The sequence below is a fragment of the Barbus barbus genome, assembly GCF_936440315.1.
Source record: "Barbus barbus genome assembly, chromosome: 18".
NCBI classification, from domain to species: Eukaryota; Metazoa; Chordata; class Actinopteri; order Cypriniformes; family Cyprinidae; genus Barbus; species Barbus barbus.
In genome coordinates this window covers 15745110-15759721 of record NC_136746.1, presented here as the reverse complement: position 1 = coordinate 15759721, position 14612 = coordinate 15745110, and the positions used below count along the sequence as shown (strand labels likewise).

The following is a 14612-nucleotide window of genomic DNA, read 5'->3' as shown; positions in this document are numbered from 1 at the left end:
AACGTCTCTCTGTGTCGTTCTGCCTTTTCCGTTGCCTTGGTTTTATGTGTTATAATTGATGAAGCCTAGGAATGTGATGAAGGAGCTCTGCTCTAACAAGCTGTAAGCTATATGCTGACAAATAGGAAGGTGCAAGCAATTCAACAAAGAGTTGCCTAAAGCTTGCTGCTTACCTGAAATCCAATTGATCTTTGCAGCAAATATCCCTTAGAGGGCTTGAATGTCCCACATTTAGAGTTATAATATATAATCAAGTCTTTATTATTGTTTCCTGAACTGAGGTACATTATTAAATAAGATATAGATAAGTGAAGATATCATAAGTGTGTCAATTTGAATTTTTAGTTTGTCTTATGAATATAAAAATAAAAGTAGGTAGATAATTGTTTTGAAAATTGCATAACGTCACAACAACAGCAGGACCATTTAAATCAAGAGGTGTGGGATAGATGAGTCTTCAAGCGATTCGCACGGTCCCATGGCGAATTCAGCATTTGGCCAATGTTACACAATTAAGCTTTGAACTCATCACTGACCATGCTTTGATTTTAGACTACCACTTAATGTTCTGTTCCGCTGACTTTCACTGTACTATGATCGCTTACTGCATTGTCAGATCGATGTCAGTTAGTCCTGAGTGACCTTGGTTTGGTTTTAAAGATTTATTCTCAGTTTTGCAATAAATGTCAAATGATGTGTTTGAATTTCAGAGCAAATATTGGTCATTGGATAGGATAAAAACTGAACATTGATGACAAAAATCTTTCTTGTATCCCTTTAGAGAAAAACGAGGAAGAACAACAAGAGGCCAAGCAGGAGATTAAAAGAAGGCTATCCCGAAAGGTACAACCTTCTGCAATCTGAAAGTCAGATTATCATCATTTGTTGAATCTGTCAGAAATAAATTAAAAAAGTAAAAACACACGAAAAAAATAGCTTTGGTAAATCATAATTATTGCAAAGTCACAATCGTGACGTAAATTAAGATAGGAAGTCATTTTAATAAAATAATGGACAAAAAGGTCCTGTCATAATTGACTAAGTATCTCATAATTGTGACGATTTGTCATAATTATTATTTTTCTTCTTGTGGCAAAAATGTGGTTCCATTGAAATGAGAAATGTCAGATATTAAAACATTACAGGTATACGTTTATTGCTCTAATTTCAAATAACCCATAACCTGTCATTTTAGCATAATGCTACAAGAAGTTATGAATCATTATGAATCAAAATCATTGCTTTGAGATCATATAGTGGATTGTGGGGCATTGCGCCATCTGCTGGCCTTACAAGGAAGTAAAATAAAATATAGAAAGTGTGAGGAGACTAGTAGCTCAATACATAACTTTAATAGATACTCATTTATTATTTACTGAATTTAATATTTCATTATGTTCCTCTGCTATCGTGAAATTAGATTGAAGAGTTAATTTGGTTGTGTGTCCTAATTACAATGGGTGGTGAGGTGTAGTGGGGAGTGTAAAGAGTTTTCTATTCCTGACGTGTTGTAAGAGTGGTGGCTGGAAGTCTGACTGTTTTAATTATGGCCTTCTAATTTAGTTTGCTGCTAATGTCCTATATTATGGAGAGAATTAGGGCAGAAGATGTAATCGGGCGGATAGACCAGATCTATAAAATGGTTCAATAGTCAGTTACAGAGATATTCTCGAAACTGACCTGTTCTAGCTGAAACTGCAATAATGGACAATGCTTTTCAGACAAATGACTGCAGGTATATAAACCATCTAAATATTTTCTCTTGTAAAGTCAGTCACATTCAACCTGCTTCATTATCAAAGAAGAAATTTAGTTTGACATTCATTGTTTCACTTACATAAGCTATTACTTAAGCTAGAAGGAACATGTTTAACTCCTATTAAAGGTGAATGCACACACTTTAAAAAGTGACTTGAGGAATTGCTCTGTGTTTGTAGCTCAGCATCCGGCCCACAATTGCAGAGCTGGTGGCCCGTAGAATTTTGCGCTTCAATGAATATGTGGTGTTCACAGACGCAAAAGACTATGATCGCCGTGGTGACAAGCCCTGGACCAGGTTAACCCCTGCAGACAAAGTAATCCATTCCTCTCTTACTGTTGCTTTACATTGTGCATGCTGTACTGTAGAGAACTCTGAAGACACACCTCACAAATGCCACACATGCACATACACCATGCCAACTGTTGGGAAGTATATATGCGTGTGTGTTGTATTTTTGGAATATATATTTTAATTCTGTTTTTAAAGACTATGGGATTCATAAACTAATTCAAATTGCTTATTTAAATTAAAAGATGTTTTTAGATTATTTTGGATATTTCATGGCACAAATGCTTTAAGGATTCCCCTAAAATGGGAGTAGTTCTGTCTAAACAAAAATGAAAACTCTGTAAATATTTGGCTTCATATAATTCTAAACCTGTTACCTGCTGTTATTTCTGTTTGATTTATAGCGTTATATTTTTTTGGCACTTTGACGGGCTCTGGTATTGTTTTATGGACTAGATCTATGTGCTCCAAAGTAAATAAAGACACATTTTCATTCTATACAACCATTCCTTTATGATTTATAATAAATAAACACATTTATAACAAACAAACATTACCTATCTATATTGTTATATATCAACTCTGTAAATTCTTCTCTTGTATAATTTGGAGAGGAGTAAATCTGGATAGTGTGATCAATAATGCAAGTTATTTGACATTTATATTACTTTTGTATGGTCACAGATGCCACCTACTGGGCATGTGACTTGTGCATTAAAATATGGTAATGAACTACTGACGTATTTGAACTGTTGTTAATGAAAATGAAGAGTGCCGTTTTAATGAATATAAAACATCATATTAACATACTATAATTATGAATAAATACATTTCATATAAATGCTGCACTTTTGAACTTACTATTAAAAAAAATGTATCATGGTTTACTCAAAATATTCAACATTGATGATGATAATAAGAAATGTTTCATAAGGACCAAATCAGCATATTAGAATGATTTCTAAAAGAATGAGTGTTAAATGGAATGAGAGTGTATTATAAAAAAAAAAAAATTAATTGTGCTGTTTCCAAAAGTGTTTAATTTTACAAACTCTCCGTTGTCATTGTCACTAATGACCTTTCTTTTTGTCTTGTCACAGGCTGCTATACGTAAAGAACTTAATGAATTTAAAAGCAAAGAAATGGAAGTCCATGAAGAAAGCAAACAGTTTACCAGGTATGTTTGTGTACTTGCGGCCGGATCAAAGGAGGATGAATTTAAACCTTTGTGGGAGACGGGTAAAGCATTGAATAGGCATTACAGAAGGTCTTCAGTCAGTTTAATGTTTTATTTCCATAATAATTGAACATTAGCCTTTCACTGACCTACAGTCCACTGCAGTTCATTTTTCAATATGAGTTTGTCAGCCTGTCGAGGTAGAAATTGGCCGTTCCCACAGTAAACATTCTTGTCCTCTTAAGGTCCAAAAGTATGAGGGGAGTAGTCGTGAAATACAAAGTCACATGATAGGTGGTGGTGGTGCCTCCATAGCACTGTGATTGGCTGATTATCTTGTGTGTATCATCACAGTCGTTCTGAAGATCACCTTAAATGGGTCAAACTGCTGGAAATGCATAGACAAAGTGCATTTACTTTGCATCTCTTATGCATTAGGCATCTGTCAGTATGTATCTGGCAGGGCTCTTTATTCATCAAGTTACATGTTAGTAGACTTGCTAGTGATTTAAAAAAAAAAAAAATGCCATCAGCTGCTCTCTCCACTGCCTCGTTTCCTCTAAATTTTGCTCTGATCTGTTCTGCGTCCTGTTTTCTGGCATCGCTGCTAAACTAGAGTCTGCTCTCTCTGTTTTGTGGCAGGTTTCATCGGCCCTGAGGCAGTGCATGGTTGTGGGGGTGCTGGACGGCCGCTAAATCGAGGCTCTCTCTTCCTGTCTCTTCACCATGCTTCCTACTGGGAGGCTAACAGACTGGCTCCCTGTGGCAGCCGGCTCTTCTCTGGCACCGGCTGCACTTTGGTTCTTGCTTTCAGCCACTAGAGGGCTACAGCGCGGCTAAAGATAGGCCTGGGATGCCATTGCGAACCGAAACGGAAAGAGAGGGACCTTCAAACAAGATAAAGCAATGCAATGGTTCTGACACGTTTTTTCATATCTGTAATGTTTTTGCACACACTAAGGACAAGACTTGCACTCTTTTAATTTAAAGTTTCCGTGATATTCTCTCAAGGTTGAGCACAGCCGTGTGAAAACATTGAAGTGCGTGCAGTGACTCATCAGTGGCTCGCATTGTTGCTGCGTTTTTGTGTTTTGTTTTGTATATTACATATTTCTTGCAGTATTCGTGCAGAGTCCAGTAATATCTATGAATATTCATGCATGTGAAAAAAAAAAAAAAAAAAAAAAAAAACATTTTATGACTAATGTATCTGGTCCAGTGTAAATTACATGGATATTGAGGTTTATTTGGGCATCGTTATGTCCAGATTTATTACTGCCATTATTCGTCTGTATCCAGATCAATACGTCCTCAATATAATAGAATGTAATCAGATTTATGTTGTGCCTTGACAGTGTTTTGTTTTCCCCAAAAAAGTCTGATTACTTGATATATATGTGGTCATATTGTAACATATCTGTAACTGCTGTTCAGGAAGAGACTATTATCATTTGTTTATGGCACAATTCATGTTCATTTACCTTGTATTTTATTTTCCCCCAACATTATTTCCCAAAGTTCCAGCTAGCATCTCACTGATTTGGCTTTTAGGTTGTACATAAATTTGGTGGGTTTTATTGAGTACAGTGGTGTCGACCATATACAAGATGTGGCAAGCAATATAATGTAGTGAACCAGTAGTTTTAACTTAAATCGGAAAGGGCTTCTAGTCCATTATTTTAGTACATTATAAAATGTCTGTATTGCATTATTGCACATTTTGGTGCTCTATATAATATATGATTGTATGTCACAGGCAGAATTTGCTGGACACTCACTCATGTCCAGCTTTGAGGTTTTTTTTTTTTTTTTTTTCTCTCCATGTAGTTAGAAAATGGGGAAACTTAAATTATTTCAATCAGTTGTACAGTCTGTATATGATATATGTGAATACATCTAGTATACTGCAGTATATTGGCTTTGTTTCCTTCTCATTTAAAGATGGTGAAAACTTTAACTTGCATTTATCATCTGTTTTATTTAGGTTATCAAACTTTCAAGTGTACTTAAGACAAATCACCGCAGTCACTACTGGACAATTTCATTTTATATATATATATATATATATATATATAACATTTATGCAGGTTTCAAGGCATTTTAATCAAGGAAAAAACAATTAAGATGACTTATTATTAAATGAATTAGTGGAGTATTGATTAGTACACATCTGCATTTCATAGTAAATTCATATTTATGAGTTTGTATATATATTCTTTGTTTTAAAGCAGAAAGTAAAATCTTAAAATAGATCTAATAGGGTCATATTTTCAGTGTTTCTAATTAAATTTAGTCTTCAGTGATTTTTATAATGAAATGGAGCACTGACAGATATCTGTCGGAGAATTGTGTGGTGGTTCTTTTACCAAAAAGCATCTTGAATATATAGAACATGCACACAATCTTGAAATCATGTACATTTTGTGTGTGTGTGTGTGTGTGTATGCATATCTATGTAAATGATTTCAAGCTATAAAACAAAACATATGTGCTTGTATCCTTTGTTTCCTGTCCAATTATCTCTATTACATCTAAATGGTCTCAAATCACTGTTGCCGCCTTTTGTTATTGTACTTAATGAAGATAATGGGCAGAGAATCCAAACATCTTGAGTGCAGTTGTTTTACAGAATGTTTGGGCAATGAATGAAAGGACACAAGGACATCTGGCTGGTATTATTTCATGGTGCCGTCAACTGTGGGGATATGAGTCTCCGGACTCTCAGGCTCCGTGTGGCCATCGTCCAAGGCGATGAACTCGCCCTTAACTCTGCCGCGCTCTTCATCTGCAGCCTCTTTCGAGCCAAGGAGGAAAGTGCCGCGAGTTTCTGATGACCTGCAGGCGCTTTCAATTGACCACTGGTGTATTGAATTCGGGACAGGTGATTGCAGTCTCACCTTGAAGCCTAGAAAAGGTTATGTGCCTAAAGTGCTTTCGACTCCATTTAAACACCGACCGGGACGGAGTTTAAATGCTTGCTGTTCCCTGTATGTGCGGTGTGCACATACATCGAGCGCTCTAGACAGTTCAGACTCTCGGAGCAGCTGTTTGTATGTTTTGGTGGTCGCACAAAAAGACTGCCTGTGTGTCCAAGCAAAGGCTGTCACACCATAAACGCAATTGCTTTGGCTTACAGCGCGCGGAATGTCTGATAGGGATTCGGGCCCACTCAACCCGCGGACCCTGGGCCTGGGCAAATGGCATGTCTATTCAGGACATTTGTATGGCGGCAGGCTGGTCGTCACCCAGCACTTTCGCGAGGTTTTATAACCTAGATGTGTCGTCGCTTGCCTCGCATGTGCTGTCAGTGCGATCAGCGCACGCGCCTACTCAGCCTCAGCTATGATCTGAGATGTGTCGTATAGACCCTGTATTGATGCACCACCAATTCAATGCGGTCCCTAACAGTTTATCACAATAGTCCACCGTGTCTTTTAGGACTTGATCACCATCATACTCTGCTTATTGAGCACCGCTACCGTCGTGCATCATAGCACATGATTGAATTGAAATTAAACAATTAATTGTGGCCCCTAGTGGTGGCTAAATTCATTACAGTATGAATGAGGGTAGTATGACATATCTATGGTATGAATGGAATTCGGACGTACTACATCCGCCATGTTCATGTTGTCACGTGTCATGCGTCGTCACAACAGCGCGGAAATTTAAAGAGCCCACTCTACTGCGCGAACATCAATGTTGCTCGTAATTATTACCGCTTTCATCGGCGTTTTAACGTTGATTGGTTCAACAGCTTCAACAGCTCAGAGGAGGCATAGGTCAGCTGCTCGCAGATCACGCCTTCATCGACAGCTTATGACATATTTATCAAATAACGTAAGTATAACCATCAATTTAGCTTGCAAATTTGACCTCAGAATAAAAAGACGTCTATGAACGCCGTGACAAAGGCTGATTTGGAGCAACGAAATAAAGTAATTTATTTAAAGGTATTTCATTTAATGTCTCGTTCCCTCATTTCGGGAACCAATGTTACGTAAATAACCGAGAGCGATTTTTGTTGACAAATTGGTTTGAATAAACAATTAACCTGAACTATTATGCCTGGCTATCTGCTCACTAAAATGATTAAAAAAAATAGCTTAGATGTAGTAAACTACTTTTGCCATGTTGCTATATCTTAGCTTGCTACACTTCCCAGGGCTGTAGCTTTAGTGTAGTGAAGCTTCATTTAATGAACTGTTAGCTTAACTCACTACATTTTCCAAGTAGCTTGCCCAACACTGCTGAGTAACTATGACCATACACATTTAATTCTGTATACCTCTACAAGCTAAAAGGAGTTTCATGAAAATGTGTATAAATAGTAGGCCTATGCCAACTAGAAGCAAAAACTCGTGGTATTGATACGCAAAAATGGCCTTTGGCGTGCATATGATACGCACGTGTTTGTCTTGCATATAATACGCAGATTTCGCGTGCATATACGAAATTTGTTTGGCGTGCATATGATACGCATCTACCTGCATCGAAATACCACAATTTGTTTTGTTTTTATTTGGCGTACTGTACGCACTTTCATGACATCGGGTTGAAAAGGCAGGGTAGGCTACTTTATTTAGGTGAAAATGGCCATTAAAATAAGCTACTTTTATTGTAGGTGTACTGGCATACAAATAAAGCTATTTTAATGCATCTATACTGGTTAGATTCCTACAGTAGGTCGACATTATCCTGCAGTCTCCAGACATAGATTTTAAGTCAAAATGATTGTATTAACATGTCATTATTGTAAATGATCAATCAGACGCTTGCTGTTATTGTAAATACTGGATGGCGTCCAGGAAATCTTTGTGCGTAAGAGAGCTAAATGAGTCAGCTGTGCTCTTGAACTGTTTTTCCATTGACGCATAGCACAGTCATGTATTGTATATCATTGGGGAATCGTCTTAATATTGACATACGAGTTTGTGCTTTAACTGTGAATCAGTAACGATCCATCAACAAGTCATCCATAAGCCACCTTTGAATTTGTGGCACATGTCAGATGTACAGTAAACCACACATACAATAGACAGTTGGCCTATTTCTTGTAAGCGGAACTGCTATGCATACAATACACTTACAGAGCTAATATTGTATATGTCGGCAGGTCACACCATTCCCATCAAGCCCTTTTAGACAGGACCGGTGCTGTCGTCACAGGCGCCAAGTGCACTCCATTTGATTTCATGCTTGTTTTAACTTATTTTTCTTCTTCAGTTGCTTGTGCCTCTAATCAGATGGTACTGGCATCTGTTTTCACATATTTAATCATAGATAGGTATTCATACAGAACGTTTTAAATTTAAACTTTCTGATCTTATTGAATTACAGCATGACAGACAGATTTTCAATGTTAATTGTGTATAAATGACTGGTGGAGCAAAATGACCTTTAATCTATAAGCACATTTAGGCACTAGCGCACACTTAAGACTTTCTTTGCTCATACAAATGGCTTTTCTGCTGGAAGTGATGGTTATTTGAGATTTTACCATTAGCGATGTTGATGATGGCTTTATGGTTGGCTAAGTGTAGCAATGGCCACATCCGTAAACGCATGCTGTCAAGGTTAGTGTCGGCCGCTGAAGGACATGAAATGTTTTGCTCAATGACCTTTTTGTGTGGCCAGTCCAGGTGCTGTTTTCTCAGAGTGACGATATGTTTGAAAGAAGAGCTCAAGCTGGTTGTGTAGGAGGGTAATGAGTGGCTCAAAGGGTTGTTTGTTACTGCCTTCAACCCCTCCAAAAAATCTAAGCATTTGCTCAACTGCAGCGTTTATATACATAATTCCTCCTTCTAGAACTTCCTGGGCTCTTCAACGGCTTAATTCAGCATCGTTCTTCATTTTAAAATAAAAATAGCTGTTGAGCTTCAGCACGAGCACAGCCGGTGATCTGCTGTGCCTGTATGTTATTCCTGATCCTGACACTGCAGAAATGACTCCGTTGTAAGAATAACTCAAACTGTGTGGCCAGCTGGCGAGGATTTGCCCTGCTATGCTGGTGGCAACCGCTGACTGCCACGCTGCAAATCTCTTATCAGTGAAGTCATGGTAATGCAAAATTTCCTCTGCAGTGATTTATCCAGACAAACAGGAAAAATCCACTCCTTTTATATGCACTACTTATATTTCACTGCTGGTTATACTCTGTATAATTGTGTATGTGACAAATTAAAAAAAATCTTAAATCTTGAATTGCATTTGTTTGATTTTCCTTGAAGTGAGCAATATGCCACAGCAAATCAAAGCAGCTTTCAATACTTTTTAATCTCATGATCATGTAAATGGATCTGTTTTCACATTGAAAGTAAATCACTTATTAGACCAACCTTAAATATCCTTGCTAAAGTGGAGGGTTCAATCTCAGCAACACCAAAAATGAAGATAACAGATTTTCTTAATAATAATAGTAACTTCCATTAAGAACATTAAAGGGATAGTTCACCCAAACATGTCGTTCCAAACCTATATAAAAGTTTCTTACGTTGAACACAAAAGATTATTTGAAGAATTTTGAAGAACCAAACAGTTGAAAGTCCCCATTGACTTTAAGAGTAGGGAAAGAAATACTATGGAAGTCAATGGGGACCATCAACTGTTTGATTACCAGCATTCTTCAAAATATCTTCAACATAAGAAACTCATACAGATTTGGAAGATGAGGTTACATGAGGATGAGTAAATTATGACACAATTTTTATTTTTGGGTGAACTATCCCTTTAACATACTACATTATATAACAGGTTGTTAGCAAGTATTTATATTTTTTATTCACAAAAAAAAAAAAAAAAGTATGCCCACCAGGCTGCTTTTATTTGACCAAAAAAACAGTAATATTGTGCAATACTGTTTTATTATTTAAAACAACTTTGTATTTTCAAATGTAATTTATTGTAGCGGTGGCAAAACTGAATTTTCAGCAGCCATTATTTCAGTATTTAATATCACACGATACTTCAGAATTCATTCTAATATGCAGATGTTCTGCTCCAGAAACTATTTCTTTTTTAGCATGGAAAGATATGATACTTTTTTTTTTTCAAAGTTCTTTGATGAATAGAAACTTCAAAAGTTTTAACAAAATTTGCAAAATTTGTAACATTCCGAAAGTCTTTTGTGTCACTTTTGATCAGTTGACTGGGCCCTTGTTGAACAAGTATTGATTTCTTGGAAAAAGTTTGTAATTATTACAATTAATAATAATACAATCAATCCATTTGTGATAGGGTATCAATTTTATTTTCTTCAAACACTTGTAGTTCAACAATCTATACAAAATATCACAAAAAAGTAGTATAAAAAAAAAAGAAAACATTGACTGGTTCACAAACAAGAGGATTCAAAGATCACTCACAACCCCCCATGTGTCCAGGGTCTCTATATTTGATCTCCCAGCACTGAATGAACAGAAAACATCCGGCTGTAGGGACCGAGTCAAAGCGGTCCTAAGCGTCTTCAGGTTTGTCAGCTGGTGGACCACACGGCTGCAGCATCTTCTCCATCAGGTTAAAGCGGACGCGAGCCTTGCTCTCGTTCTCAGCAACGGCGAAGTAATTGAGAAGGTCGAAATGGCCCATGTAGGAGCAGTATGAGTCTCTGTGCTGGTTAACCAGCCATTCCCATTTGCTGGTGTCTGCGTGGCCTGTGCCGATGTACTTCGACTGCAGATGCTCCAGCTGACTGTGGATGTTATAACGGTCTGTCATCTTCAATAATCTGTGTTTCTGACAAAAAGAAAAAAAAAAAACTTAAAACCCTTCTGGGGTATACAGATTTATTGATATTCTTCATCTTCAACAAATAATATCTGCCATTTCACTAAAGTTGTATTTGATGCATTTTTTAATATTAAATGTGTGTGTGTGTTTGTTTACACACAAACTTAAAGTGTGGTTAGGAATAACAACACCAGCCTGTGTGTTTAAGGAGAACTATTTAAAATACAGTAAGAAATGGCTTACATCATGAACAAATCGAAAAGCAAAACGGTTAATTAGTCTTGTCGTAAAGAAAAACAAAACAAATGCAAACCATTTGTAAATTGTGGAGATCGAGCATATATTTACTTAGCGAAACTAGTTAAGCTAATTCACTTCAAATTCAAATCAAATATCACTTTAAACCACAATACTGTCATTGGTTAATGTTGGCAAATATTATTAGTGTACTTACCTAAAGTAAAAACAGTCAAATGTGAGGAAAGTAAATGTTAGGGTCCTTTAAAGATACTCCGCGGCGTTAGCTTTGAGGCTGTGCGGGGACTCAGGCGGAGACCGGAAGGAGTTACTCAGATATCCGTCGCTGTGGAAAGCATTGGCGAAAACAAGAGTTCCTCTCGGATGAACAGCGGGCCTGGTAAATCCTGATCACTCCGAAGCGAAGGGGGTTGTTATTGTGCTATCGACTGACTGATTATCCACCTTATTACACAGCTACGTAAACATTAAATATTGATTTGAGTTTAAAATATATGATCTTTACTATCGGAAAGACTCCACTGGGAAAAAAACGAAGGGAAAACAGCCAGCCTAGCAGCAACAGGACGAACATTACATTTACATTTAATCATTTAGCATACGACTTACACATGAGGACAAACATTACAACAACAAAAATTTGTCAATAGCCTACATTAATTTCAATTCAGGTTTCTTTTTCTGTATATCTAGCATAATTTAGTAGGCCTAATTACAATGTAAAAAATCTAAGAACCCTGAGATTCTAGCCATCTGACAAAGGTTGTATGCTCATCACGAAGCCTTTAGCCTAAATTAAAATTGATACCGTCCTCCCTACCAAATTGTATTACAGTCAGAAGTTGTAGTAGCCATTTTGAAGATTATCAATCTCGGTCCTAAAATAATTTGAAAAACATGTCTGTGTCATACATCAAAAATGCAATCAGACACTGGGTTTCGTTTTGTCTCATTAATGCAATTTAGAGAAAATGTCATGAATGATCTCACTTCTGCTACCCTATTTTGTTCTTAATATCAACAATCTATCACTAATTGAGTTTGCTGTCTTCTACATCTGATAATATCGGTGGTCAAACCCTTTTGACTAGCGGTTGCAGTAAAACATTGTTTGCTGTATATTTTTTCCATATGTCATGTGAGAAAGCATGCAGCAAGAACAAACCAGAACTTGACTAATGTACTTTTCTGGATTATATAGCATGTTATAGTGCTGTTATGTGAAAATATTTGATAAAAGCAGCTTTACCTACATTCTAAATTATAAACATCTTAAAGAGTTTCTAAATGTCTAGCTTTACCATTTGACAGGAAACGTATTAGGGATATATTGTGCATCAGTAAAGCTCCTAAAAATACATCTTCCAAATGAAAACATAAATTGCACTTCAATGCAGTGTAGAGTGCTATCAGGGATTTTTCTCATATGCATCCATGTGCGTCATCTACTATTAAAACACTTGAGGTCTGTGTTGCTGATCACAGTAACGATTTTGTCTTTGAATCACCAATATATTGTCTGAAATGTTTTGAAAGCAGAGATAAGAGCAGAGGCTTGTATAAGAGGACTTGTCCTTTAATAGAGCCAGGTGTCGGTGGCATTCGTGGATATGTGATAGCTGAGAACTGCACATTAAAAATAGTCATTATTGGCACAAAGTCAACAGTTTTTCTTTTGTCCTCACAATGACATATGGTAGGGGGTGTGAAAATCATCCCTCTTTAGCTTTCTGACAGCCTCATTAATTTTAGCAGCACAGTGCACCGCATTTGGAGAGGGAAAGGCATGAACTGAGAAAAAAAGAAAGAATTGAGAATGAGTGCAGGATGCAGACAGCCCGATCTCATGAGAAAACATATCATACATTCGGATTTTATGGTTTGATGAATTGGCGGTGAATGTGTGTGAATTTGCACAATTTGAGTTTTTAGAAGAATGCTAAGCATGAAAGACAGTAGGGCGTTAGCAAATTGAAAATTTAAGAATAAGATCAGGAGTTTATATGAATTCACCACTGATTTTGCCAAAATGTCAAATAGTTTTTAATTCACCCAAAAATGACATATCTGTCATCATTTCCTCACCCTGTTCCAAAACTCCATGACTTTCTTCTACAGAACAAAGAAGAAATTTTGAGACCCCATTGAATCCTCTTGACTTTTACTACATAGGCACAGCATGAGGGGAATTAAATAATGACAGTTTTTCTTTTCATTTCGGGGTGAACTATGGTTTTAATTGTTGCCATGACTTGCCATTATTGATTACATTTTAAATTTACAGTGGACAGGAAAAATACGACTTTCTTCTAATTAAGCTACCAGTAATTTAAATCAAACCTGACTTGGAGGCAGTCAATTCTTTAGTTTTATTTTAGGACCGACTGTATTACTACTCTATTTTGGGGACACAAGGGGCAGTCAGTCCATTAAAATGTTTTGGGCAAAGAAAGCGAGGAGTCATAAAACAACTCTGTGTAAACTCTTTCACACTCTGAGCCATTTAAGGATTAATTAGATCAGATTCAATGGACTAAATGACTAGAGCCACATCTTTATTACCTCAAGTTTCATTTACCCTCCAGTGCACTTTTTCCCTCTGCAGTCTATAGAATCCATGTCACACTTTAATTATGTTGTATTCAGCAAAGCTAGTGGGTGGGATGAAAAGTGTAGATGAGCATAAAGCTCTGGTTGCTTCAAATGAAGCAATCAACCAAAATGTTCTTGGTTTCATGCTATAGAATCCATCTTCTTCATTTAATTTAATACATTATCATATCTGCTAAATAAAAGAAACAGTCTCGCATTGGTTGTAAAAATCCTGCATCCTAAGGCCACAGTGAAATATGAACTGCAGTGATGACCCGAATGACTGCTGCCCCCCTCTCGCCTGCTCTCCATTGTTTCTCGCGCCTTAGGTTATGTGCTGAGCAGTCCTGAACATACTAGCTTTCTGTTCCTTAATTTCCCCGGGGTGTTGCAGAAAGACTGCATGTGGGGGGAAGCTCTGCTACAAAATGACTGAAATGGCAGCTCAAAGGCCATGATTATTTGATTTCAAAATATTACAGAACCAATTTATTGGCCCCTTACAGCTGGCATGGGTCTCAAACTAGATAAGAGTTCCTGGTAATAACTGAAAACAGCTGCAGTAGTGTTATATTTTGTCTTTTCACTGAGGACTCTCTTTCTTACTAATAAGGGACGTGTTAAGTGATCTGTTCATTCAAAGAGATATTGATTTGAAAAAAAAAGCATTTACAATAATACTATAACTGAAAAGCTGAGTACCTGTGAGATTTTATAATATCTTAAGGTGTGGTAATAAAAATCCATTATCAATAATGTGGAAGCACAGCTCACACAGAAGTCATTTTCAAACCAAACAGCTTTGTG

At 36.9% G+C, this 14612-nt stretch overlaps 2 protein-coding genes across 6 annotated transcripts in view; one reads left to right on the top strand and one right to left on the bottom strand.

Moving 5' to 3' along the window:
- LOC306884350 (phosphatase and actin regulator 2-like) overlaps positions 1-5182 on the top strand; it is a 36956-nt gene extending 31774 nt beyond the window's left edge. For all 5 annotated transcript variants that reach the window (XM_079440137.1, XM_079440139.1, XM_079440136.1 and 2 more), the window contains 4 exons: positions 782-843; positions 1938-2075; positions 3151-3227; positions 3870-5182. In XM_079440137.1, coding sequence (XP_079296263.1) covers positions 782-843; positions 1938-2075; positions 3151-3227; positions 3870-3885 — 293 coding nt within the window. In that variant the 3' untranslated portion in view covers positions 3886-5182. The remainder of the gene's footprint in view (positions 1-781; positions 844-1937; positions 2076-3150; positions 3228-3869) is intronic.
- A 5377-nt stretch (positions 5183-10559) lies between these two features.
- LOC306884372 (splicing factor 3B subunit 5) lies at positions 10560-11507 on the bottom strand. The gene is made up of 2 exons (XM_079440167.1): positions 11410-11507; positions 10560-10961 (listed from the first exon to the last, which is right to left on the bottom strand). Exon 2 carries the CDS (start codon positions 10941-10943, stop codon positions 10683-10685), a length of 261 nt encoding a protein of 86 aa, XP_079296293.1. The 5' UTR covers positions 10944-10961; positions 11410-11507; the 3' UTR covers positions 10560-10682.
- Positions 11508-14612: the final 3105 nt, after the last annotated feature.

Bases quoted from the DNA above. Each gene is read 5' to 3' on its own strand.
- LOC306884372 (XM_079440167.1), bottom strand. From the start codon at position 10,943: ATGACAGACCGTTATAACATCCACAGTCAGCTGGAGCATCTGCAGTCG.